Source organism: Apteryx mantelli, chromosome 1, assembly GCF_036417845.1.
Source record: "Apteryx mantelli isolate bAptMan1 chromosome 1, bAptMan1.hap1, whole genome shotgun sequence".
NCBI classification, from domain to species: Eukaryota; Metazoa; Chordata; class Aves; order Apterygiformes; family Apterygidae; genus Apteryx; species Apteryx mantelli.
In genome coordinates this window covers 193,088,006-193,115,632 of record NC_089978.1, presented here as the reverse complement: position 1 = coordinate 193,115,632, position 27,627 = coordinate 193,088,006, and the positions used below count along the sequence as shown (strand labels likewise).

At 38.2% G+C, this 27,627-nt stretch overlaps 1 protein-coding gene across 1 annotated transcript; it reads left to right on the top strand.

Moving 5' to 3' along the window:
• On the top strand, positions 1 to 27,342 carry PPP1R3A (protein phosphatase 1 regulatory subunit 3A). Its single transcript, XM_013947392.2, has 4 exons — positions 1 to 794; positions 22,270 to 22,328; positions 22,440 to 22,576; positions 24,805 to 27,342. The coding sequence occupies exons 1-4, from the start codon at positions 1 to 3 to the stop codon at positions 27,340 to 27,342; spliced, it is 3,528 nt and encodes a 1,175-aa protein (XP_013802846.1).
• Positions 27,343 to 27,627: the final 285 nt, after the last annotated feature.

The following is a 27,627-nucleotide window of genomic DNA, read 5'->3' as shown; positions in this document are numbered from 1 at the left end:
ATGGAGTCTTTTGAAGGACCTAGTCGGGTTAGTAGGGATAACTTATTAGAAGTCCCTACTGTAAATGATTTCTGTTCAGAAGATGAAGATGTTAAAACTACCCTTAAACCTCGTTTCTCTCCACTGCCCCGAAGGCGGAGTTCTGCTTCTTCAGAGGAAGAGGAGGCAGACCCCCCTGGTACCATTGCAAGGAAAGTTTCATTTGCTGATGCATTGGGGTTTGATCTCGTGTCTGTTAAAGAGTTTGATACCTGGGAAGTTCCAATTACATCGCAAAATGATGACAAGGAAGATGAAGTTTTCCCTGAGGAGGAATTTTTTTTATCTCAGCTGTTTACATTACCTGCTTCACAAGAAGAACTTTTGCAAAAAGTGCGTGAGCAAAAAGTACTGTTGGAGTCAATTGTGTTCCTGCCTGGGGTTACCTGTATGAACGGCATTATACGAGTCCTCAATATATCTTTTGAAAAAATGGTGTATGTTCGAATGACACTGGATGACTGGCTGAGTTATTATGATATCTTAGCAGAGTTCATGCCCAACTCTTGTGGCAATGAGACCGACCAGTTCTGCTTTAAGATTTCTCTGGTGCCTCCTTACCAGCGACATGGAGCTAAAGTGGAGTTCTGTATACGGTACGAGACATCAGTTGGCACGTTCTGGGCAAATAATGACGACAAAAATTACACACTCATTTGTCATAAGAAAGAAACTGTGCCTAAGGTGGATAATAAAGCACACAGAGAGGTTACCGATAGACATCTTAAAGGCTGCTTAAAGACAACACCAAGCAGGTGAGGTTACATCTTATCTTTTGTTAATTTACAATATAGCTGGCTAATTCTGATTTTCTAATTGCGTCTGCTGAAACTAAGACTTCTCATACTGCTTTCTTCTATTTTTTTTTCTTATGATAATTAAGACCAAGACTTGGTTTCAGTACATGTGCTTGTGTAGATCAGACAACTGTTTTCTGCAGACAGGTTGGTTGTGATCAGATGTCATCATTACAAAATATAGCATGCCTGCCATACATTTGAAAAGTAATGTGGGTTCTACAAATTATGGGCTATGCATTGATTTTAGTCTCTGTCATGTAAAGAGGGCTGACATCATCGAGAGGTTTGCTGTTATCTGAGATTGCTATACAGTTAAACACTTCACATTCAATTCTTTGGTATGTCAACAAGATTTTAAAAGCAAAAAAAAAATCTGGATTTTCACACGATCCATTTCTTATGGACATTCTCTAAATGCACTTATTAAAACAGAAACAGTAATGGTGGTTCAGGAAGCTGATAACTCCACGAAGGATCCTGTTGCAATTAGAATAGCTGTTAAAAACTTTTATGCAGTTGGTTGGGCTATTCTGCAAGCTGTATCTTAGGGTAATGCCTCCTTGCTGCCGCTGGTGGATGTTTCTGTGATCAGATTGACAAAAACCCTATCCGTCTCCAAGAGATATGAGCAGTGAAATGAATAATGATGTGTATGACAGAACTGGTGATATTTAAAGAAGAAAGATATATAAAATTTATCTCATATGTATTATTATAATAATTAAATGTCGGCAAGTGCTATGCTAATTATAGAGTTAAAATGACAATGAATAACTTATAACTTAATGACACATAACCAGAGAAGCTCAGGAATAGTAACTTTTGGCTTCCTACTCTGTATTTAACTTTTCTTTGTGTAAGTAAAGCAATGCTGCTCATGAAAATCCAGTTCTCAATATTTTGCTCAGCAAATTTCCTATAAATCGGTAGCAGTATTGCAGAAACAAATCTACATTTTACCTGTAGCGTCCATTGTAATATTTAGATCCCAGAAGTGAATTCATCCTGAGTTTTTAGTGCTTGTATTCTTTCCAGGTAAGACAGTGCTGTTTTATTTTCCTGATTTTAATTGGCCAGAGTCTGTGCTCTTCTACCTGGACTAAACTGATGGGGAAGGGGAAGCAAAACGGCAGCAGAGGCTGGAAGCCTAACGAGAAGGAGGCAGCTAGGACTTCCCCCTCTCCCATCTTCTTCTGTAGCAGGAGCTCGCTGTGTCGAGAGCACCTGCCAGCTCTAATTGCACGTGATTCCTGTGCGGAGAAGCAGGCAGTGGGACTTAATGGCTGCATCAACACTCCTGTGTAAGAGCAGCCCCCAGGCCTAACTTGAGGCCAAATTCATAGCCAGTCCGCAACGCTCGCCTGGCAGAGTGCCCTTTGGGCCAGCTCTGGGGCAACCCCGCCGAGGGGAAAAGTCTGGGTGTGTTGGAGCACAAGGGCTGAGGCGTTTACCTGCCAGGTAGTTAGATCCAGACATTTGTGCCTGGTTTTGTATATCGCATCTGTCCTTCAAGTAGTGTCACACGACCCAATCTGGGTAAATAAGATGGCCTTGATGCAGAAAGGCCTTGATATCAGTTACCATGAGCATGTGGAGGCAGGGCGATTTCAGCCTGAGTTCAGGTAGCCCCTGTGGATGAGACAGACATGGAGAGCTGAGTCTTAATTTAGGGAGCCCTGGGCTGCCAACTGCTTTTGGGACTGACCTGCAAATTTAGATGCAGTCGGGCAGCTGAGGTTAAATGACGCCTAAGAGCTTAAATCCCTGAACTCTCCTGCAACATGTCCAGTGCTAGCATAAGTCATAAAAGCGTTTCATCTCTCTTTCACATGCATATGCTAAGTTTCTTGCATGTAATTCATACAGACAGGTATTTTAAAAAATGGGAAAGAAAGTAACATGACTGCCCTATAACATAAAATTACCTTGTCTCTATCAGAGTGTAAAGTTATTTCCCTCCATATCAGACTGCAGAAAAATATATATACATATATACATATGTCTGTATGCATACATATGTATATATGTGGGTGTGTGTATACATATATATGTGTGTATACACACGCACACGTATATTTGTGCATATATGCATATATACAAATATGTATATTTGTGATAATATTAAAAATAAAGTGGCCTTGTTTACATTAAGACCTATTACACAATTTTGGTAAAACCTAACATGTACTTTCAAGACTCTTTTTAGTGGCAGAAGAATGTAAAGGGACCTAATGTTAAATGAAAAAATGAGCTGAAAGTATTTTTGGAATATGTTTTCAGTGGTCACCATGGCTTCTAAAAGACAGCTCTGGCAAGTTGTAATGTAGGACTAATTTTATGCTCCAGGGACTTCACTGACTTCGTAGGAGTTGCAGCTTTCACCAGTGTAAATGAGGTCAGCATCAGGGCCTTTTGTTTCAAAAGGGTGAAGATGCCAGCCTCCATTGCTCACTTGTTTTTCAAAGTGTCTTTGTATGTGTTGCCCCTTTGAGTGAGCAAGAACACCCTGCAGACATCTGCAAAAGTACCTCATTATTCTCCTTCAGACCCTTATTAAAACTCCTTTGCTTTGATGTCTAGAAAAAAGCGCAACAAAAACAATCCCCCCCCCAAATTGGCAGTGAGGCTGCTGATGTGCTATAGCTACTTCAGATCATGTTGAACAGTGCTAGCCGTTTCCCTGTTCTCCTCCACCAGCCCATCCATCTTTTGCCTCTTGTTTTAGACTGCTGCAGAGTTTATAACTGCTGCTCTGTATGTTTATACAGCATTTAGCAAAATGGGGTCCTGGGCCATAACTGGGTTCTCTGAAGAGCTGTAGCAATGCAAACATCTACACAGAAGTAATAACAATTTTACTTGTGGTTCAAACAGTAAATATACAGGGAGGGAATATTGCTATCCATGTTCACAAGCTGGAGATTTCTAATTAAAGATTTTGTTAAAACAATGGGAATGCAAGAATATTTAAAAGGGCACTTATTTAGGCCCCTATGCTCAAGTTTAGAAATGTAACTGTTATAACATTTTTCAAAATCTTGGCTCTGAGATATTTAAATTTTCTCCCCAAATATGCAATTTACCTCTTCAGTTAAAAAATAGGACTGTTCAAGAATTATATTTTTTAAACAGATAGTCTGATCCACTTTAGGGCATACTTGTGTGGCTCGTTCAATGTCATTAGTGAGTATTTGTTGCATTAGTAAAATGAAAGGAATAATATGCATTTTTGGAGGAAGTCACTGAGGAAGAACAATACGATGGTACCATGTTACCCATGAGAGCATGAGCCAGGACAAAGTTGTGTGAATGAGGGCAATGGGGAGGCTTTTGACATCATTATTAAAAAATAAATTTAAAAAGGAATCAACCCTCAAAAGTTGCATTTGCAGAAATTGATAAGGAAAAGCAAAGCTGCATGGAATAATTAATGTTGAAGCTCATCTAGATTTGCATGATCAAAACCACATGAGTTAAAATCGTGCCCATTCTCTCTGCGTTTCATTTGCTTGTGCTTTTATGTCTAGACAGGAACAAATAGTCTATCAAGCTTTCATACAAGTATTTGTCCCTAACTGCATTTTTCCAAGCAAAAATTAATTCCCACATAAATTTTAACATAATTTTTTGCATTTTTCAAAAAATTTTAAGGATTCACAAGCATAAAATACAGTCTGAAAACAATAATGTTTGAATTAATTGCTTTATTTTTTCAGTCTACCTGAAAATGTGCATTTAACTTACACATACTCATAAATATATTTTGGGGAAAAAAATTGACTCCTAAAAATTCGTAGGCTACTACTTAAAAGAGATACCTTCTGGCAGAAAACAACCCTGTTTTCCACTGTTTTCCATCTCGTATATACACATATACATATACATACATACATACGTGTGTATGTATTCATCTAAACAATCTAATGTATATGACACTGTATAAGCCATAGCTGATGTGAAAAGCATGAACTGATTGTGAAATCGTGGCTGCTTTTGGTTCTGTCAAACTGTATGTCAGGCAAATGTGCATAACATAGTAGTAAGTACATTCAGAAAAAAAGCAATTGAATTCTATCAATCAACTTCACTCTTTCTTCTGTCTGGGCCTTTTGCTTTCGGGACATGGATAATGGTTCTGAACATAAATTTCTCCTGGTCCTAGAATCTGGCACATGATTTTGTTATCAACTGAGACTCCAGGCTCCTGCATAGGTCTGATGCAGTGGGGCTGGTTGTCTTGCCCTTTTTCCATGGCTGGTCCTAGTATGCCATCTGTCAAGAGAGCAGCATGAGCAGGAACACAAGGAAAGTGACCGATAGGCATGATAATTGTTTCTCAATATGGTAGGATGTCTATGTGGGCTTATGTCCTCTGACAAGGAAGGTGGAAGCCAATATTTTTATCATAACTGTTAGAGTTATAATAACTGTTAGAGTTATGATCACCCACTTACCTGTCTGAGCCCTCAAATTGTCCCTCTGAATTGATTCTGGTCCTGTACTTTTTTCTTAATTTCTTAATTGCTGGACTGCATCTCTCTTTGGGTGGTTATACATCAATTCACTTGGTGATGCCTGTTTAAAACAGGACACAAAATAGGACACTGACTCATATGAATGGTGCTCTATGTACAATACCCAGTGAGAAGGAAGAGTAAAAAAACTCCGGTCTGTGAGCAACTAATGCCAGTTTCGGCAGCATAAGTACTGAATGGTCTTAAAGTAATGTTGTCAAGAACATTTCTTCTGTGCGTGAGTGCTCTTTTCCTGGTGAAAAGCTGGCCAAGGCTGCTTTCCTGTCCTCAGCTCTGGTCTCACCCCATTTCTGATGGAAGACAAAGGAAGTAAGTTGTTGAAGGTGGAGCCCGGTGGAATTGCCCTGTGCTCATTCGTCCACTGGCAGGTGGTAGACAAGTGCCTCGGGTGCCCTGACAAATGTGGTTCTACATCAGCTCCCTCCCCTTGGCCTTTGCCACAAGCCCATGATGTGATTAGAAAATCACGAACTTCTGAGGAAGCTGTCTGGAAATAGCATTGCATGCACTTTGCTAGGAGGAACAACTGCATTATTGTCTGGGGGTCCATTTAAAATATGGCCTTTAAGTTATGTTCCCTTTTAATCTTTGTTCTTTTCATTATTACACATCATAATTGGAAAGAGAAAAAGAGCAGCAAAACCATTAAAACTTACACCATCTTTGTGTACTGCTATCTGTGTGCTAATCTCAAGGTTGTTTCTGGCATCTCAAGTCACAAGTTACACCTTGATCAGCATACAGACATGGGATTTGACTAAAGTTTATTTCTATTATTAGGAAGTGACTGCAGTCACTGTTTTTACCAGGAGAGCAGCTGCAAGGGAAGTTATCCATTCACAGGGAGCCAGCTGAAAGCAGCACTCTTCTGCTGATCAACCTGACCCAGTATTCCCAGCCCTTTTCTTGCCTCCTCTCTGTCATTGCCAGTCTTTTCCAGTTGCAGAAATAGATAGCATTGGCACCAAAATAACACTTCTCCAGGTACTTGAAGAGCATGCTATCAGGGACACAGGATAATTGTTTAAAGGCTGTCTAAAACATATTATTCAGGCAAGTAGGATAAAAGCAAGCTGTGGAACTGCAGTTGGGTATTAGGAAATGCTTCTTAATGGTGTCTTCCATTAGACTGTAGAGTTAACTTTTAAGGAAATTGTTGTACCCTAAGTTATTTAAAACAAGCTAAGATAAACCACTTGAAGAAATGTTCTATGGAGAACAGTCCTGCTTGGCCAGAAACTGTGCTCGATGACTTTTAATGACTTTTTTCTGTCTGTCTAATCACAATATTTCAGAATATAGACACACTTAATAATTTAATTATGAAATACATTAAAGACCCTAAGGATAGATGTCTAAGTTAATGGCATAAGGCTTTGAATGTTGTCGCAGAAATGCTGAAGAAACAGATGGAATTTACGGATGAGAATGGCATACACACAGCAGATAAACACCTACAACCATACCTGTGGGCTCCTAATTGGAGAATATCCAAAGGCTGAAAAACCAACTAACTTTTGCATTTGTTGATTGTGTACTGTGCTATTCTAGCTCCATAAATATACTGTACTGGGAATATTAAAACAAGCTTCTAAAGTTTTAAATAACAACATCTGAAAATAACCTATGCTGGCAGTCTTAGTGTAGTGTTTACTCTGTATTTTGTTAGTATCAGTGGTTTGTCGTTCATTGCGTGTTTAGGTCTGCTGGAAAAACTGCTATCACCAACATGACAGAACAGAAATTAGTGCTCTAATATATGAGAAATATTAGTTGCTATAAAGCATGTTTGTTTCTTTGTTTAAAACATATAAAACTGATGCTTTGTAATATGAGTATCATTTCTCAACCATATGATGAGTAAGTACTTGTAATTATACATGCATTGCTTGGATTTACACTTGTGAGTTTTTCTGCAGTTGCTACAGTTTCATCAGCTTATTTAAATGGCATATTGTAACACTATTACAACTGACCCTTAGAGCTATTTAATGCAGCAACTGGCTTGGTCCTGCAGTAGGCCCATAAATAACTTAATGAACATCAAGAGTCTCACTGAACTTTGTGGGATTCTGCATGTGTAAAACTACCCTTGAATGTTAATATTTACAGGACCAGAGCTTATTTCTATACTCTTTCAGATCAGTGATTAAAGACCTTTGGACAAATAGAAATATGTTGCTGAAGGAACTGCTGCGTTCCATTGTTCAGTGACTCTTGTGTTTAGTGAGATATCTGTTTTGCAAACTGAACCAGCCTGATAACGAACGTTTCAGTGTTCTGTCTCCTCTCCACTGTTCAGGTATTGCAGTTCATAAATGTTCAGTTGGAAAAAATTATTCTCTTACATTCACCTTGGCTAAATGTTAGTCCTGAAAAGACATTTAAAGTCAGTGAAACATTAACTGAGAGCACTAGAGTCATATTTAATCAACGCATTCACTACCAGTGTCATCTGAGCTGTTTATTCTGATTATGAACTTTAAGCCATGATCCACCTACAGCACTGTGGCTCTGAAATGGAAGCAACTGATTTCAGCTGCTACAGAGCAAGTCCAGGAAGCCAATCACCTGCTGTATTTTTAATATAAAATGTGGATTTTCTTCCCAATAACAAAACATAGAAGAATGGTCCAAACAAATACTTTGCAAGTAAAATGCAGTCCCTGCCTTAGGGCAAAGGAAGAGGTAAGGCATTTTAAACACTGAGTGAAAGCAGGATGTTAGAAGTGGCTATTTGATCCAAGGGTCTTTAGTGACGCACCAGAAAATATTAGGTGCCATGCCATAATGGGGTGCTTGGTTTTCTGACTGTCTCTCCTCTGTCTTCCTGATCTGTGGAACCAGATGATACTCTGACACTAAAGCTAAAGATTTATTATTACTGATTACTAATAACAGCCCTAAAGAACAGTGAAGAGCACTAAGCTAGACAATTGGCTGTAGTGCTACATGAGGAGTCCATGAGAACTAGATACAACTCGCAGTTTCTTCTCAGCTTGCATGTAGATGTATCAAGTGGATTTGGCTTTAAATTTTGCTTTGATGCATAATAGCTGTCCTTGCAATAAGCTGGCCTGAAATCAGCTGGGCTATTAGCAGACCTTCAAAACCTAGATCACTTCATGTTGTGGAAGAGGGCTGTGGAGGCTGGCAGTCTCCTCAGCTGCCCAAGTAAATCTGCACCAACATCAGCATAAATCTCCTAGGCCATTTTCCAAGTCTTCCTGATAGAGCTATTGGTAAGTATCACACAGTGGCCTTCTTGCTGTGTTGTAATAAAACAGCATGTGAAAAAAACCAAAGGTTATAAAAATCTCTTCTTAGTAGTGGTAACACTTGGGAATTCTAGCATATTAAGGTACAACTGTTTTCTAAGTTCTAGACCATGGTTGTCCTCTCTCAAAAATGACTGAGTCAGGCTTTTTGTGGTCACCCATTCTGTCCTCCTTCCTAGGGATGGTATCTGTGTCTTAGTCTCATGTGACTGCCATCTATCTATCTACAGTCTCTCTAAGGCATCTGTCATCTTCCTGCATACATGCTTCAGTATACTGCCATTAGGCTCTAGGAAATGACTCTCTCCTGATATGCTAGCAGGGGACTACTCTCTTTCTTTCTTTCTTTCTTTCTTTTTTCCAGCTGAGATCCAAGGAAACACCAGGTGTCACATAGCCTAAGGTCTTTTTTCTCTTGGACCTATCCAAAATAGTTTTAACTTGGAGAAGCACTAGGCCTGCTGATGTAAAGTTGCTTTTCTTTCCTTCTGTCTTTTAAAACAGTGGGAGAAAGAAGCAGGAGAATAGTTCTCTACCTCCAACTCCTTTCTACAACAGCATTTTGATACTGGGCCATACTCTTTCCAGGCCAAATGGCAATCGGTTCTAGTGAGTCCTTCGGTGAAGTGCGTCAGAAGGGTCTCTTCTGAACTCAGTCGAAGTTTAGCCGCTATGGAACTTGACTCCTGACTCAGCTTTCTCTCTGTCTCAACAGCTCTGCACTGGAGATAGGCACACCAATAATAAGTTATTGCATTACTATTTTGCACCAGTTCCATAACAGAGTTGTCAACAGATCTTCTAGCCTCTCCCAGGGGAATCTTTCCTTCAAGAATTTCCTGATCTTGTTTCTGAAGTAGTTAACTGGCCACGTGGAGGGACTTAGCAATTTTGTGACCAATCTTGGCACAAAACAGCTGTGTAACAAGACCACAAAAGAATTGGTTTCTTTTCAACATTGTTATGCAGATACTGTAATAAGGTGCTACATTTGCGACAGAGCTATAAAGGCAACTGATAAAAGTTGCGATCTTCCTGTGCATAGTTTCTGTAGCTTAATTCAAGATATAAATTACATGAGTTTTTCTGCAGCCTTTGTATCTATAATCATGAGATTTCGGGACAGATGGGTCTATGTTGAAGGTTTGAGCATGGCACCAAACTGGTGCTGGGGTCAGGTTGAGACTGGATGGCACTAAAATCTTCAAATGGACACATACACATCTATATTTAAAAAAATTGCATAAATGTTTTGCCATTAAAACTCAAGGTCTTTTATAATGAGCTAGAAAATAAAGACTAATTTCTTGGGACTCTGTTTGCTTTGAGGCTATGATTATTCTCATCCCAAACCAGGCCAGTGCATTTTGTTCTGTGCCACCTATGTCCCTGCTTCAATCATAAACTAAGACTGAAAATGAAAATATTAGTAATTGGAAAATATAATCCCCTGGATAGCACCAACCCAATAATCTTAATAAAAATAGGTTTATTACAAACACTGCCTGAACCCTACTGGGAATTATCTTTTCAGAAAAAAACACTCCAAATTCCTCTCAGCTGCTCTCTTGATCAATTGTCCCCCTCGATACTATTAATCATCATACTACATACCTCTTATTCTGAACATCTTTTTCTACTTCACATTCCAAACTTCCCTTCCAGTTTCTCCTTGTTTAGAAGCTACTGACAGTCTTTTATTGTTCTTTTGCAGGCCTGCCTTTTCTCCTTTTCTGGTTTCAGCTCCTTTTCTTAGATGAGTTCACCAAAACAAAGGGGTATTTTCTCAAGGTGAGGAAATACCACAGATTAATATAATTGTCATATTCTTGTTCTCAGTGTTCAAACATTTAGATAGAGCTTCTTTGTGACTCTATTTTTGTGCAAAATTCATGTGAAGGAGGCTAAACTGACTCCCATGATATTGCAATCTTTTGTTCATGGCATAGTTTCAAAATGGTAGCTACAGTGCAAACTTTCATTGCCTTACCAGTGTGCAAATATCCTCAGTACAGCTCAAATGGTGAGAGGGTCATTCTATCTCCATGCCTCTATCCTCTGTGTCCTGGCTATCAACAAGGGAGCTAATTAGTGTCAGTTGTGTTTGTTTGGTGACACCTATTTACTAAGAACTAGACTGAGCCTTCTCGAAGACTGCTGGTAGTTGAAGGTCATATAAGAAAATCAATCTTGTCTAGATTTGTAATAACATTTCTGATTTTACATATGGCTTCATTCTAATAGGATCACTTGTAATGTCGTAATGTTTTTAAATATTATTAGGTATTTTCTACTCTTCTACTATTTATTTATGGATGTCTTGTCCCTCAAGCAGATTTTCTTTGAAGTTTTTCTTTAATTTCTGAATCTTCCTGTGTGGTCTCAATTAGTTTAGAATCTAACAACATAATTTACACTGTTCTTTTCAGCATTGCTGAAATTAAATTCTTATTCTGTTGTGCTTCCAAGGAATCTATTTTTTAAATACCTCCTTAAAAAATTAAACTTATAAACAGAAGAAAATGAGACTGACATACGTGACATGTAATAGCAGCTTAATGGTTCAGGCATACACAATACATCTTTACTGTGAGCAGTCTTTTGAAGTCAAAATCCTCTCAGGTAGGAGTTGGCCATGTTTTTAGGTAAAGTCATCTGGCAAGCAGAATTTAAGGCATGTGTGTTAGGAATGCAAAATACAGGACCAGAGTCATGCTAGCTGAGCTGCAACCCACCTTCTGTGTTGTTGACAGCACAGCTATCAATACTCCAAACTGCACATAAAGCATTCTCTACCTTTTCTTGCTCTGTCTTTAATTTGTGCAGCTGTTGGTTTCTGCCATACCAAAGTTATAGTTCCCTGTACTCTGCCGTGAGCTTTACGAGGACATAGTTAATTCAGTGTGAGGGCTGAAGCAGCCCCCCCGGCCTCAGAGTGCAGCCCCTCTCAAGCTGTGCTCCCCAACACCTCACGTGAACTTTGGCTGCGTGCAATCGGTTTCCAACACGGCTGTGACACCCCTACCTCAAGCACATGCATTAAGATCAGCTTCTCTTAAAAGTGTGTAAAAGCTTGAAAATGACTTAGAACATTTCCCTGAAAAGTGGTACAGCTGAGTACTTAGTTTCCTTGCAACTTTCTTTCAGAGCCACTTTACTGATTTTTCTCCCCCTGCTAATGGATTTGGTACTTTAGAGCTTACACATGCTGCAGTGTTGACACTGACTGCCTTTTTGCTGGTTGCTGTCTTGTTCTGCTGCACACCTTGTCCTCGCCTCTTAGACTGTAGAAAGACTCTCCCCTGTTTTATGTGCCTCGCATCTCTTCTTGGACAGTCGTAATTCTTTGTCCAATTGTTTAGGGTAAACTCCATAAGGTTTAATAGTTGAATTATGTTTCACTTGGTTTTATCCTTACATCCTCTCTGAAAAGGGCAGAGGGCCCTTTAATTTTCTCCTGTAGCAATATTACTTTTTAATATTGTCTTCATATTTACCATAGGCTATCACCACACATCTTCTTGCACAATGTGCAACATCTTTTTTATACAGCCTAATCTTCATATGCTACAAAACTAGTTTGAATGATTGAAATTCTTTATCAATCATAAAACCCCCTTATTCTGTATTTAGATGATTCCTAAGAAAAAATGTATTCCCTTAATTTCTAGCAAATTCTTATCAATACTTTTATATACAAATGGTTATAAAGATAAGCTATTCTTATCTAATGGTTTCTAGGAGTTTAAGACTGTCTCAGCAGGAGTTGCTGAGGGATGAAACTTCTAATGATGATTTAAAGCAGTGAAGTGTGTAGGCTGAAACTGAAATAATTATTGCCGTAACCCTCTAAGCACTCTAAGTTCCTCAAGAGAAAATACTTTGTTCAGAACAGACCCTGAACAACAAAATGCTAAAAAAGTAAAATAAAAAAAACCTTGGAGCAGGATGATAATTTAGAATTAGAATCAGTATAATGTGAGGATGTTCTCAACAACTGCTCACAAATGCCTCAGACATCACAATTAAAAAGGAATAATAATTATGGTCCCATTAGAAAGTATGTAATATTCTATTCCATTCAATAAGCCATGAACACTTTAAAACTATCAGTGTAATCCACAAACCTATATTTACAACATTAAACTGGATGTTCTGCCTTTTCAATAACTGTCATCTCATCTCTATTATTTTCACCTCAGACTCTAATTGTTTCTTTTATAGGAGCTAACCTACCAGTGTCCTTGGCAGTACAGTTTATGGCTCATGCATTTACAGTAATTGTTTGGGCAATTTGCCACACAGTATAACAATCTTCACATCACAATCAGTTTTTATAATAAACAGCATTAGTTGTGAAAAATACAAGTGATGCATGATTCTTATGGTAGGTAAAGGGCACTGAAGATGCCCTTTAGAAAAAGAAAGGAAAATGCTCAAGCCTTGAACTGCTTGAGAAAAATACTGATGTCACAATAGAGCTAATTAATTTGATGGTACAAACAAGAGGGGGAAAGGGCCTTGCATTCATTAGTGTCAATTCCAAATGAGAGCATACCGCTCATAAAAATAATATTCAGCCTTATTTTAGGCAAAATGTACAGGTAAACAAATCAGAAGTAAGCACCAGCTCCTTCAGTAGCACTGATTTTGCTCCGTATCTTTATAAAGGGTCTTTCTCTTCCTCAGCTGCAGGAAGTTGAAAGCGCAGTACAACTCAGTTCCCATGTAGACCTGTGGGCGGGAGGCTGGATGCCTGCTGCCTGCCAGCCTGCCCGGCCCCAGCATGACTGGCACTGCCTCTGCGCCTGGTACCCATCTGCTCCTGAAAAGCTGAGTGCTTACCAGCTTGTCTCCAGAGCAAAGAGGTGCTTGCACCTATAGATCTCCCACTGCATGGGGTTTTGCTGCAGATGTTTGGTGGTCTCTCGATTTTACAAGCATCCAGAAATAACAGGTCAGGCGATACTCGGTGGGGAGGCTGTTTGGTACGCCTTCAGCAGGCACAGCCTCCCATGTTAGAAATTCTCCAGAGCAGAATAAAGGCACACGCCCTCGTGTGCCTGTGTAGAAACAGTACAAACACGCAATCCTCAGCCTCCATGTCATCTCCCTGCCATCTGATAGCTCTAACTTGTGCTGAGGGCAGTGAAGCTAGGCCCCATGAAGCAAAAAGATGGTTTAAAGCCAAGGCCGAACCTCTCCTTCTTGAGCTCCACTGTGCATTCTTTGGCAGCACCAGGGTTTGCGACCAATATTTATAGGGTGTTGGCACCATATGTGATAAGAAATCTTGGAGTGGTTGTATTATACATCTTTAACTTCAACAGTTGATAACACGGGCATCAATTTAAATCACTAAGAGACTTATCCCTATAGTGAGTTTTGGTCTGAGCCTTATGAAGGCAGGGAATGAGTTTATCTTTATTTGTTAAATGTTTAATTCATATATTAAGTGAGAAAAATAAAATAGAATTAAATATGGAGATCCTATCACAAGAAAAGTCAAAGTACACACTTCAGAGCATGCCAGGATCCTTGCTGGATTTGAACCCTGCTTTTGTAAGTTCTGTACAAAGAAAGAGAGGCCAAGACATGATTTTGATCTAAATCCCAGCGGGTGGGTGGGATGTATCTTCAGTACTATTCTCTTCATGATAAAATGAGATCAAACTTAGGTTTTTTACTTTTATATAGTACCATCTTTTTTCCCCCTTCTGTAATTTTTTCTCTCCATGAATTAGTTTGGCTAATATTTTCTCCCTCGTTCCACTACTATTCTAAGACTAGCATAAATAGAGAAATATTTTAAATGTAATTTTCCAGTAAGCCAGCTGTTTAGGGGCGTTAAGTTTATACAAAATGGATTGAGTTCTTACTCTACTGTATCGTACAAACCAATGAATAGAACATGGAAGTTCTGTCTAGAACTTTATGCACACACTGTGTCTTTCCTACTGCTTTCCCAATTTTTTACTTCCTTAGAAATTTATTTTTGTTGTACATTTGTGGGTTTTGAACAAAATTGCATAGAATACTATTGATGTTCACAGTTATATGTGGAAAAGACTGAGTCAAAGAAAGTATTTAATTTCTCAGAAATGTCCCTTTATGCCAACTCCTTCAAACCTTTTACAGGCTTTCTGCTTCCAGTGTGTTTGTAATTTTTTTTTAAATCATTTTGTTTGTTGCTTGTGTTTTTTAATTAATTTGGATATTTCCTTGTGTACTTCCTTTTGACATGTTATATGCTGCTTATGATTTAAAAACAACCAAACCAAACCAACATCCCTTCCCTCCACCCTCCCCCAGTTCTGTGAGGGTCCAATCTGAAGGGCTCCTGTTTGACTCCAGCAACATTTCAATCCTGACCACTTACCTGCACTAGTTTACTTTTTGCTCTTCTGGATCTCAATAAAACATTACTGAAACATTTAACTACTTTTCAGTTATCTCTGTTGTTGTTATGTCATAGTGGCATCATTCTTCAGCAAAGCTAGCTATTTTCAGCTCTAGATCCAAAAGCACTAGTTGTATTGAAGATTGCTGCTGTATTAGACTCCTGTTAGGTATAGGTTTTACTGGAAATTAAAACAGAATTGCTGTCTGGATAGCCCTTGAGTCTTGCCAGCTTCTTTCATGAAGACATTTTAGCTTCAACTCAACTTCAGGGTAGAAGAGGATCATTTTGATTTTGAATCTCCCTTGAAATTAAAAACAGAAGCATGAAAGATTTGGTGAGAGTCTAATCCTATCTGGATTTTTGAATAAAATTAGATCTGAAACTTTTTTTCCATTTTATACATGTTTTTACCTAAATATTTGAGAAATATTTTCTTTAAATATCTTAATTTCACCGTAGCTTTTGAAATTTCAAACTAAATAAAATATGCTCACATTTTCTTTTAAATACAAGGTAGTGTAAAATTGTTTATATTGCATTAATTTCAAGGGCTTTACAGGTACATTTTCATCTTTCCATACTTTATGTTCTAACAGTTTTAACCTTTTGCCACATTCTGTAAAGTAAATACTTTGTGTTTCAGATATTAAGATGTAGCATAAATGAATATAACATGTGACAATGTGAATCGTTTTGCAAGTTGTACAAACATACAGAGATAACTTCTGCCAAACATTTATATTAATTAAAACCGCAACAAGCTATAACAGCTCCACCCGTTATGAAGAGATTAGTAGCTTCTGGCTATGGGCCCAAATCTGTCTCAGACCAAACCAATGCACCTGCTATTCTATGGTGAAACCTGTACGTATGAAAATGTACCTCTTAGGGCATCTAGTAGCGTAGGAACATACGAAATTGGACTGGATTGGAACTATAGGAACATAAAGTCTTGTCCCTGGCAGTCCCAGGGAAACATGTATAATCCCTCCCATTCATAATAATATGTCCATGAATGTTTCCACACTGAAGTCTTCTCAGTTTCTTGCTCCTGCTGTCTGCACAAAAAAAATGTTCCAAGATTACTTTTCTAATGCATACAAATCTTTCTTCAACTTTCCACTCAGATGTTTTCATGAACCATTCCTATTAATATGCTAGAAGAGTCCTGCTGTTTAATGTCTTTTCTCCCTTCTCAATATTTACCCCTTTCATATATTAATAGTGGGCATTTATTTCCCTTCTCAGATTTTGTTTTGCTACTCTAAAAATAGAAATACTCATTTCATCTCTTCAGTTAAGATAGATTTTCCATTCCCCCAATCTTCATGTAGTCGTCTTCTGCACCTGTTCCAGTTTGAATTAATCTTTCTTGAACATTGTATACAAATGTTCCAGAGGAGTTCTCAGCAGTGCCTGGTACTGTGACATGAATGTTTTCTGGAAATCTTTCATTACTGGAAATACCTTGTCTGACGTATTACTGCAGAATGCTATTTGCCTTTGTTCTATGTCCAGCTCATAACTGTGGCTTGCAAATGCTGTCCGTTAAAAAACAAACTCAGATTTTTCTTGTTCATCTGCTTCTTTCAAATTTTAAGCCCTCATTTTTTAGTAGAAACTCTTTCTAGTCCCTAAATGTATGACCTGACACTTTATAATTTTGAATTTCATCCCATGTCTATTAGTCTGATCCTCCAGGCCACCCATTTCTTTCAATCCTCCTCTGTGTTGGTGACATCTCCCAACTTCGTATCTTCCACAAATTTAATTTAACTTTGACTTTTTGTGCCTTGATCTTTAATAAAATTACTAAATAAGTCTGATCACAAGATCAGTCCATATGAATTCCACTGTGATGTCTACCCAGCTCCACAGCTCCATTCAGACCAGCTCACAGAGCTTCGCTTGGCAGAGAGCTCCTCTCCCACCTCAGCACTCTTGCACTAATCTCCCTCTTCTCCAGTTTAATTAATAAATTTCCCATGTGGCTGCATAGCAAATGCTTTAATGAAGTCCAGATAGATTAGATAACTGATTTTTAGACAAGGGAAATATACTAATCTTGTCAAAGAAAGATATTATCAGGTGAGTCTGGCATATTTATGCCATTTTCCATTTATCTTTATTTATTCTCTCTTTTAAGTTTTGTTCTGAATCTACTTTCTGAAGACACCTGGGCCTGCAGTTGCCCAGACACTACTCTTCTCCTTTTTCCTAAACATAGCTACTACTTTTCCTATTCTTCTGATATTGTGACAATAGTATCAGGACCAATTCAATAGATTTGAATAGCAAAGTTTTTAAACTAATGTGTGATTTCCTCTAATTGGGTCTCTCAATATTTTGGGTTGGAGATTGTCTGTTCCTCTTAACTGGAGCATATTTAAACCCCAAGTTCTGCTCCCAGACTGGATGAAATAATATCATTCTCTAAATCTGTATTCCTATCAGTTATGACCTGCTGATCATGTTCTTCTGAATATGACTGTACCCCATTACTAGCATTGTGGTAGAAAACTTTTAGAGGAGTCTTTTGATCTGAGTGTCATAAATGGATTATCTTAAATCTTGATCAAACCTCACTTCTTCTTCTAAAAAAAAATCCTATTTAATTTAAAAAGGCTGACTCCAAAGCCATTGACAAGTCTTACTTTATCCCTACCCATTCTTTTTTCCATTGCTTATCTACTCCGCAGAGCTCTAGGTGATCATTTTTAGGATTTAAGCTTGACTTTTTTTTCTCCATTTGGGATGCAAATTCTATACAATTTTGGGACTTTTGAGCTCCTTCGCATAATATCCGTCAACTTTTCAGTTGTCTCAGTCCTACTAACTAGTCCTCAAACCTCTCATTTGTTCCTTTTACATGCAAAGTTGTAGTGATAACCTACTTTCATTTCTGCTTTCTTTTTATCACTCAGTCCAAATGAATGGTAGTTCCATCAAGAAAGAATCATGAGCATAACTATTTTTTGAAGCTGGTAGAAATTCTTAAATTCCTGATGTACTTTACGAAGATGTACTCCATTTGTCTGAAGGAGAAAAAGCAACTGAGCTTCTGCGGGTATACAGGTATTTATGTTGGAGGGGAACATGGAGTTTTCTAGCTTGAATTGTTATCAGAATATATTGGTTCACTTAAAAATAAAAACAGACATTTTAAGACTGAAGAGAAATTTTGTATCTCTCAATACACAATATAAGCACATTTAGATCCCCCCCAAAACACAATGAGATCATTAATTTAAAAACCAAAAGCTGAGTTAAAACTATTGATAAACAAATCTGGCTGATGGAATTCTAATTCTGAGCTAGGAACTTTGCAGAGAAATAAGGAGAAAAAACAGTAAGTCAAAAACCTTACTGACTGGACAGATACTTTACATAGACTGCAAGGAGGAAAGGATACTGTGAAAAGCAATGTGATCAAATGTTTTGGTAGTAGAGATTTTCTGCCATATAATTCTCAGTGTTTGATGAAAGGGCTAATATTTAAGGGCTCTGGGGAAATTTCAGTGAGGAACCTGAAGAAAGTCTGGAGGCTTGGCAGGCTGTGTCCCCTCTCAAAATGCTTTAAACTACTTTAGGCATTTAGGATATGTTTGTATATATTCCAAGAAAAAAATGGACACCTGAATTCAAGTTGTTGCATATAAATTGTGGAAGACTAGAAGCAGAGTTACAAAATAGTCTTATAAGATACTGATAAAACGTGGGCTAAATTACCTTTGTTCTGCTTCTACCATTGTAAAGGACACTGTATCATTGTAAACTGATTTTAAAACTGGTGACTACAAGTAGAAGACAAAATACATTGTTATTTTTTCTTCTTCGTGTTGTCACTGTTATTATGCATGACCCATGACAAGTTCTTTAGGGCCTGTCTGTGGCCCTGACTGACACTTCACTGTGAATAAAACCACAGTTAGATGCTTGTACTTAATGGATGCATGGGCTAGTACTGTCTTTTACACTTCCGTTCATGCCTGTATCAGATTTTTGCTCATCTTAGAGATGATTTATCCATGACAGTCTTTCAGCTGTGGTATTAAAATCGTGTAAGTGTGTGTCAAATATTTCATTCTTCAAAGCGTACATATATGTCTGAGAGTATTCTGTGATTGTATCAACCTGTAGATTCAGCATCTTCACTTCTTAGATGAAGGTAGTGCTGTTAAATGACTGTTGTTTTATGTGCATTGAGATCCCCAAAGACTGCAATACCAATATCCTCAATTTAGGTTAATTTTAGATTTTCCACTAGAATAATTATATAAGGACGGATATTTCTGATGTAGACGTGAAATAAAGAAAATAGCTGTTACACTGAAATGAGATTGAGGTGCTGGAGTCACACATTACATGCCAAATAAAGCCCTAGTCACTTGCCACGGAACCTATATTCCAGTATGAATTTAGATTCTCAATGTGGGATTCACTTCAGTTAATTCTGACTATCTGAAACTGAGGTTCAGAGCCAGCCACTGCAGGTTCCCTTTGTAGTCAGTCTTGTGCAGAGAAAGAGAAGCACCTTCAAGGATATTTCATTCCATCTCACCAGCGAAGTCTACAACAGATGGAGCAGTTCTCCCTTCTGAAGTGTTATTTTCCCTCCCCTGATGATAGAGAGATTCTACACAACTGCCTTAAGCATAGATGCTTAGAAAGGTAAGGTTAGATAAGATGGACGCCGTCTTTGCATATGGCCGTAAGGATCCAGCTCTAAGCAGCTTTGTCCTTGACCGTTTAAAGAATTAGAAAATAGATGCTCCTCCTTGGCATCCTTGCTTAAGGCATATTCTGGGAAGTGTGGGCAATATATGTTCTTTAGAAGCATTGCTTCCTACCTTTTACATCAACAGTTTTTTTCTGTCTTTTTTTTTTTCTTTGAAGCTGTGCTACTGTTCAAGACAGGTTTGGGGGTCAAGGAGGAGAAAGCAGTTACCTGAAGCACTTCCCCTGAGGGATGGGATATCTGGAGCCCCAGATCCAAAGACAGTGTCTGTATTTTACACTAAGAACTTGTTTGTCAAAAAATAAAAAATCATCACTGAATAGGGGATAATCAGAGGGAACAGAATCCAGGTTCTCTTTCTTCAGGGAATGAAGAGCGAGTTAAGGAGTCAGACTCCTGCTTGTATTTCCAGCTTGAGGAGGAGTAGGCGAAATGTTCCCTCCAGTTTCTCCTGAAATAGTCTGCGCCCTGGTAATTTGTGTACTTTTTGGATGTGTGTGAAGTGTGATTTTCAATCTCCTCAGGTTGTGATAGAAACTGAATGTGCCACTACATCTTGGATGAGTGCTCCAGCTGCCAGTAGACTATTAAATAAAATATAGGCATCAACAGCTCTCCTGCTTCTGGGAATTCTTCTTGCAAGAAACAAGTGGATCTATCTTCATTCTTGTAATGAGCAGATGAGAGCCCCTTCCAGCAGCAAAGGAGTCCAGGCTTGGTTCCCATGAGTTGTATCCACTTGGCTGGAAGCTGCAGGTGGCCACGTATATTCAAAGAAGCATTGTTCAGAGCCTTGGCTCCTAACTCATGACTTTTGCAGATACCCTTTTAAGCACCTAAGTGCTTTACTGCTTCTGTCTCATGGTTATGGCCCCAAACTACTCAGTGTCTAGGCTTATGGAAGCAGGTGGATGAAAAAGGTGCAAAGGGGCAGAACAAACCGGGGAGCAGATGTAACACCAAAATAAGCATTTGGGTAGAACAAGAAGTGAATGGTGATGTACAAATAATCAGCAGTGATGATTTACCTTAAAAACCCACAGGTCTACTAATAATAAGGGCCTGGCTCTGCCAGCCTTTTCAGGATGAAATGCAGATTATTCTGATGATAGCAACTGTTGGCAGAGGAAAGTACAACTTGGTGTGAGTAGGAGAGTGAGAACTGTGCGGAGGCTATGCATGTAGCAGAATTAAGAAGTGACATGACATTCATATGGATATCAAGAATATTCAGCATTATCATAATTAATGGTGAAAAAGAACTGTGGAAAGGATGTTAAATCTTGTGTTTCAAGGACAGACTGTAACAACAAAAGACCAAGCAGAACCTTAATAAAGCAGTGTAGATTACCCCCTATCTTTTGCTACAAGAACTTACTCTGAAGTGTCTGATGGTGGCCAGTGTCAGAGATCAGATACTGGACTGGATGGATCTGCTGTCTGCTTTTGTCTGATAACCCAGCCTATAAAGGCTGGCTTTTAAAAAGTTGGTGACAGTCGATGTCTAGTTTCTTTTAACAATGTGCAAATTTAGCATCCTCCTTCTGAATTAGGCATTTTGGATGACAGAGTTAATGTTATATCAATTCAAATGAAAGAAGCAAGGATAAAATAGAAGGGGAAAAGATTAATATTTGAAAATTAGAAAGTAATTTGCAGTAACACAGGTGGACGGCTGGTTCAAAAATGCATAAATTAAGACTGACAAAAAAAAATCCTCCTCATCGAGAGGGAATTATGAAAGATATAATAATTTACATTTTACATAAGTGACATTCTTTTTACATTTTTTCCCTTTTTTACTAATGGCTACGTGCCTATAAGCACACAATTCAAAGTGCTGTTGCTTTGCATTGATATTGCTGAGGACTGTTGGCACTCAGCATCTCCCTTCAGGTGGTTGTCTTTTAGGACCTAGCCTTTGTGTTCAAAGGCAGCAAAGCAACAACAAAAACCACACTGGCATATCTTAGCAGGCATATCTTAGCAACAGGGTTTATACTGTATACATGCACCAAGACTCTTTCGATTTATTTCAAGTAACAAAGATGTCTTTTTCCTATGATCTCTGTATACACACAAATATTGAAAAACATAAGCAACAGGGAGAGCTGGTCTCCCAAACATATATATCCTTTCAGACCCTTGTCTGACCCCAAAGTTATACTCTCCTGTCACTGACCCATCTAATCACCTTTGTGCTGCTTTCTCAGAAAAGGCCCGAGAAAATCCATCAGCTTTGCAATGTTATCTGAAGGTCAACGCATTTTCATTTCCTGGGCTAATTCCTTCTTTGACCAAGTCTTAATATCAGGTCATTCAAGCAAGCTACATTTACTAAAGTTGTTATCTTCAGAATTTCAAAAAGCATTCAAAATTTTGTGTAATTAATTAGCTGTCTTTATACCTGAGTCTAAAAGGAATTAGAATAGTAATTTCTGCAGAATAACACAGGAAATTTCTTTTTGTTTAACAGCAAAGAAGAAATATTGGCAACGTCTGATGATGACATATGGCATAATTCAAGGACTTCAGGTACAACACCCAGTTTAATTAGTTCTTCCTTACTGCAAATGTTAATTATAAAGATAGCGTAACAAACAACCTCATGGAAAATATTCAAGTATATTTTTGTTAACTCTTCAGAAACAAACATCCCGGAGATTGTTTATTCACAAGTGGAAGACAAAGACACTGAGCCAGCTAATGAAAATATAAAAGGTAAAAATGCAGAATACAACCAGGGTGATCATGGAGATGATGAAAAAGAATTAGAGTTGCTGGTAAGTGTTATACAATTGTATCTACAGTATTAAATGATATGAATCCATTTACGCTTCAAAGATGGTGAAATGCCCCCTTTTAAGAGAGCTGACTGATGTACTAATTTACAAATGTAAAGCCTTGGTCTGTACTTTCATTGAATCTCTAACTGATTCAACAATAGAAGGTGCTTTGATTTCAGTGTACTGCCTCAACTTTTTCTGGTCTTAAATTAATGACTTCTCTCTTTTACTTCTTTACCAGAGGCTCTAAGTGACAGTTTGAAGGCATTAGAAGAGTAACATTTCAAAGATCTCTCTTCCTAGTCTCTAGGATGGTTATATTCTTACATAAATGCTTTATATTTGGAAAAATTCTTACATTTATGGTACTGTTAGCCTTTTGGATTTTTCAAAGGATAGCAGTATAACATGCTATATGAACAAAATAAATATATATATATATATATACAGCACATTTTTCTAAATCAGTATTTGGCATTAAATTTGTTACAATAAATTTCATACTCAGTGAACATTCAATCTATTTGGATTTGTGTGTGTGCATGTGTGTGTGTGGTTTGGCTTGCATTTTTCAGTATGAAAGAAAAAATGGCAATAAATGAGACACATAGCAATCTATTATTCTCAGTGTCTATTCTCAGCTCATATCATTTGGGTGCATAGATTCGTAGTCATAGATTATAATAGCTATCACCTGTGAAAATGTGAATGCTGAATCAGACAGGAGAGGAAGATGAGAACCATTCCTTTTTTTCTTCTTGATAGAGAGGGAAAGAATAAATTCCTCTTATTTAAATATAAAATTTTCTTGTCTTTTACTTGAAGAAAGTTCAAAATTATTACCTATTGTGGGAGCTTTCACTGCCTGAAAGTCAACATCTCCATTTTTTTAATGGTGAAACATAAAAAAGAGGACCTCTAAAATCACTTGTTTTTTCTCAGTCCACCCTGCTACAAAAAGCAGGATCAAGTATAACCATTTGTTTATCAGTTGCCGGGGTTGTCCTTACATTAAATGAAGGGGGAGCTATAATTTAGATGTTAATTTGCACTATGCGCTCTTTAATGAATTAAACAATGAAGGCTTATAATAGATGGAAATAAAACCGAATCTTTGAAACACACAGGCATTGGCTCACAAGACAGCTGTGCAGTTGACAAGTAACATGAGCCTTATGTGAGAAGAAGGGGAAATCGTAAGATTTGCATATAATTATTGAGATCATGCAAATGTCAGTTATGAGGAGGGGAAAAAAACACAGGCGTCTCACTGTTAAATCCTGACAGTTGGCATCACCGAAGAACTCAAATACACTTGAGCACTGGTTGGCAGAGGGTCATTAAAACAGAATTTGCAGAGACATTAGCTCCCTCACTTTTCTTTGAGTGACGTTTTACTATTAATAGTTTGCAGAGGCTTTGCAGAAAACATATTAATAAGAGAAACTGTAATGGGGGTATCTACAGCAAGTGCAAATGTATAAAGGGGTGCCCAAGAAGCTAGCCTCTAATTGATCAGCTAGTGCTATCACTGTGACTATGCTAAAGCGCGAGAGAGTGCAATGACAAGCAGGCATAGCTGAATAATACAATATGATATTTGAGAGCTAGGAGGGAGAGTGATTAGTTTCTGGCCTTTTACTTCACTAATCTCATTTCCAACTCATGTCTTACCAGATTGTCTAAAAACAGTCTGGTTTGAAGCCTGTAAAATGGTCTCTGAGAGAAATGAAGCAAAGATAATCTGTACAGTATTTGTCAGTGTGAAATGTGTCTTTGTTTTACTGGACAATACTGTACGTTACCAGGCTTTGATGTACTGTATCAATGCCCTCATTTAAGCGTCACCCTCCCCCCTCCCCCCCCCGCCTCCCTCTTCCCAAACCTAGAACCGAATGTGTAGAGAATGAATTAGCTTCCCTTTAAGGGAATATTCTCTTTAGATTTAATTTGTATAAAATGCACTAGCAGCTTATTGAACTCATGAATAAAGAGAGAAGATTCTGAATTCTACTTTATTTTCTGCTCTTTTCAGCACCACTGTAAAGCTCATTACCTATGTTAAAAAATACATACAATGTAAATTTTGCAAATGGTTTGGAACACGTTTCCATAAAAGCTTTGTTACTAAAAACAAAACTTCCCATACTGAAATCCTGCCTCATTCATTTGGCATATTTTTATAAAGTGCTTTTTGATCATTCTTTTCTATTCTATTGTTTCAGGTAAATCAGCACTTCACAGGAGCTAGAGGTACCTCTTCCAGAGATGAAAGGAATTTATACACAACAGAACCAGTTAATTTTCCAAATGAAACTGAAGGATTGGAGAGAAAGCTAACCTGTATCGAAACAAGCAGTGACTTTCTGAGGCACCCTGTGCCTATCAGTTCCTCATCTGAAAATACTTCACAAGAGATAGGAGAAAAATTAAATGATAACAGAAAGTATTCCATAAGAGATTATAACAGACAGTCATCAGGAAAGGAAGTTACTGCTGGGTCTGTAAACAGCACTGAGCGGTCTTTGGAATGTACTGGTGCCGGTGAAACCCTTTTATTGGCAAAATATTTTCCTGGAACAAAGCAGAATGAGGCTATCGATATCGTGACTACTGTCTCAAGCTGGCAAGGAGAGAGCTACATAGATATTTCAAAAAGTGAAACAGAAAGCACCTCAGGAAGTAAGATGATGGAGAGGTTATTCATCAGTGAGGATGCTGCTGATCCCTCAAAAGAGGCTTGTGAAATGAGTCTAGAAGCCGTTTCTTCAGAGCATGATGAATCAATGCAATTAAATACATGCATAACAGAAACACTGGATGGCAATGCTAATCCAGCTCCAGAGCACCAGGCACCACAAATGTCTCACCAAACTCTGGATTCATTGTTGTCAGATGCTGACAAAAATGAAGGAAAAATGAAGAAGATTGAAAGCAAAGTTCGGGTACATTTAAGAGGAGATTTATATGCAGACAATTTTGCACATTCTGATGTCTCAATAGATCCCACAAAAAGCCAATATACACACAAAAAAGTATTCAGTGAAATGTCAGAGAAGAACTATAACATTGATATAGAAAAAGAGAAGAAAGTCATCGAAGTAGCAGACTTAGCACTAATCGGAGAGGAGGAAGCACCCAAGCCTTTTAAGTCATGTAGAAAACGTGCTACTAAAACATTCAACGAAACATTTCTGTCAACTGAAGACAATAACCATGCACCCAGGCCTGCACAAGCAGATCCTCTGACTTCCTCTCTGGCTGATGAAAGAGCTGAAGACACTCGGGAACGCAGAGGATTCACAAGGTTAAAAGATAGACGAAAGTCAGACAACAAAAATCAAGGAAGAATGATAGAAAAGGAAAGTGAAGCAAACACAACAGAACAGATAAGGAAACAAACAGATAGTGAGGTTAGGTGGGATATGAGCAGTAATACAAGGTTTCTGAATATTGCTTCCACAAAAGAATTGTTTACCTGCCAAGAGACAGAGAGTTGTGAAAAGTCTTCTGTCTCTGAGCATGGTATTACAGAGAAAGCAGAGGCAGGTACAGCTTATATAATTAAAAGAACATCAGAAAGTGCTCCAGAAAAAATGTCTGCCAGTGAAAAAGCAGTAATTGCTAAGCTACCTCAAGAGACTGCACTAAGTGACAGGCCCACAGAGGAAAAGGAAACAGCGTTTGATACACATGAAGGGAGAAATGATGGTTCACATTATGCTCTTTGTCAACTCAACACAGTGGGTGTATTATATGACACTGAATTTGAAAAGGAATCAGTTTTAGATATTTATAATACACGCGTACATGAAACACTGCAAGGAGAAACGATGTCTGTATGCAATAGCAGGGAAAAACTTGCCAAAGCAGAACCAGACATTGGCAATATTCTACCTGTAGAGCAAGCAGTAAGGGCTTCTGCTGCAGCAAAGAAGGAAGCTTTGGGGCAGAGTTCATATTCAGAAGTATCTAAATGTCCCCTGAGTGCCCAGAAGCATCTATGCAGTGAGGAGGCAAAAGAGCTCAAGGAAGAAAGCTATGCTGGAACACTTGCCTATCTGTGTGCTAACACTGAAACAAAAATGCCATCTTCTGGTGCAAATGCTACGCCCATTTACCTTTATAATAGCTCTTCTGTGACAGCTTTTGTAGAGTCCACTGAGGCAGGAGAGCAGCCATACAGAGGCTTTGAATTCACAGTCGTTGACAAGGTTGCTGCTGAGTCAGGATATGATTCAAGTCTACCAAATGAAATGACATATATTAATAAAAACCTCTCTCCTGAAGCTGAAAGAAAAGAAGTTCCTTCCAGTTCAGACACAGTGATCTCTCGAGAAGGAAGAGGAAGGAATATAGGTCAATGTTTCCATCAAGCAGAGTTCAAACGAGAAAATTCATCAAGGCCAGAGGTTTTAATTAGTGAACCTACTGAAGAAGTTGAAGGGACAGGCTCTGAATCTGACAGTTTGATAACTGAGGGGAATACGCTGAACTGGCTTGATGACTCAGAGGATGAAAACCAGCACATTTCTGATTCTGCAGATATTTCTTACCAGAAGAGTGAAGCCCATGAACTACCTAGTGAGTCTCCAGCTTTAAAACATATTGGTTACAAAATCTGTTATTTCTTTTTCTTTCTTGTATTTGCTGCAACACTCTACCACTATGATTTAATGGTTTGTCTTGTACTCTACCTGTTCTCCCTGTATTGGTTATACTGGGAAGGGGGAAGAAGCAAGGAGGCTGTCAAGAAGGAATAACACTGATCGTCAGCTGTGCTTAAGATCCATTGCCAATAGTCTCCAACCCCTCCAAAGCATTTTCACTGTTAAAGGGCTTTTTCATTGTTAGAACCAAAGCAAGTTTTCCATTGAAGCATCTTTTTAAAAAGATTACATATGAAACTTGAGCTTTCATATGAGTAATTATTCTATATAGGACCATTATGTTTGGATCATTAAATACCTATATGAATATGAGATCTGAAGCACATCAAGTTAAAATGAAGTACAGCTGTTGCTCCTTAGCAGACTATGAAGATGCAA

Coding starts and splice junctions, on each gene's coding strand:
- PPP1R3A (XM_013947392.2), top strand. CDS start 1: ATGGAGTCTTTTGAAGGACCTAGTCGGGTTAGTAGGGATAACTTATTA. Junction 795..22,269: donor TTAAAGACAACACCAAGCAG/GTGAGGTTACAT, acceptor TTTGTTTAACAG/CAAAGAAGAAATATTGGCAA. Junction 22,329..22,439: donor GCATAATTCAAGGACTTCAG/GTACAACACCCA, acceptor TTAACTCTTCAG/AAACAAACATCCCGGAGATT.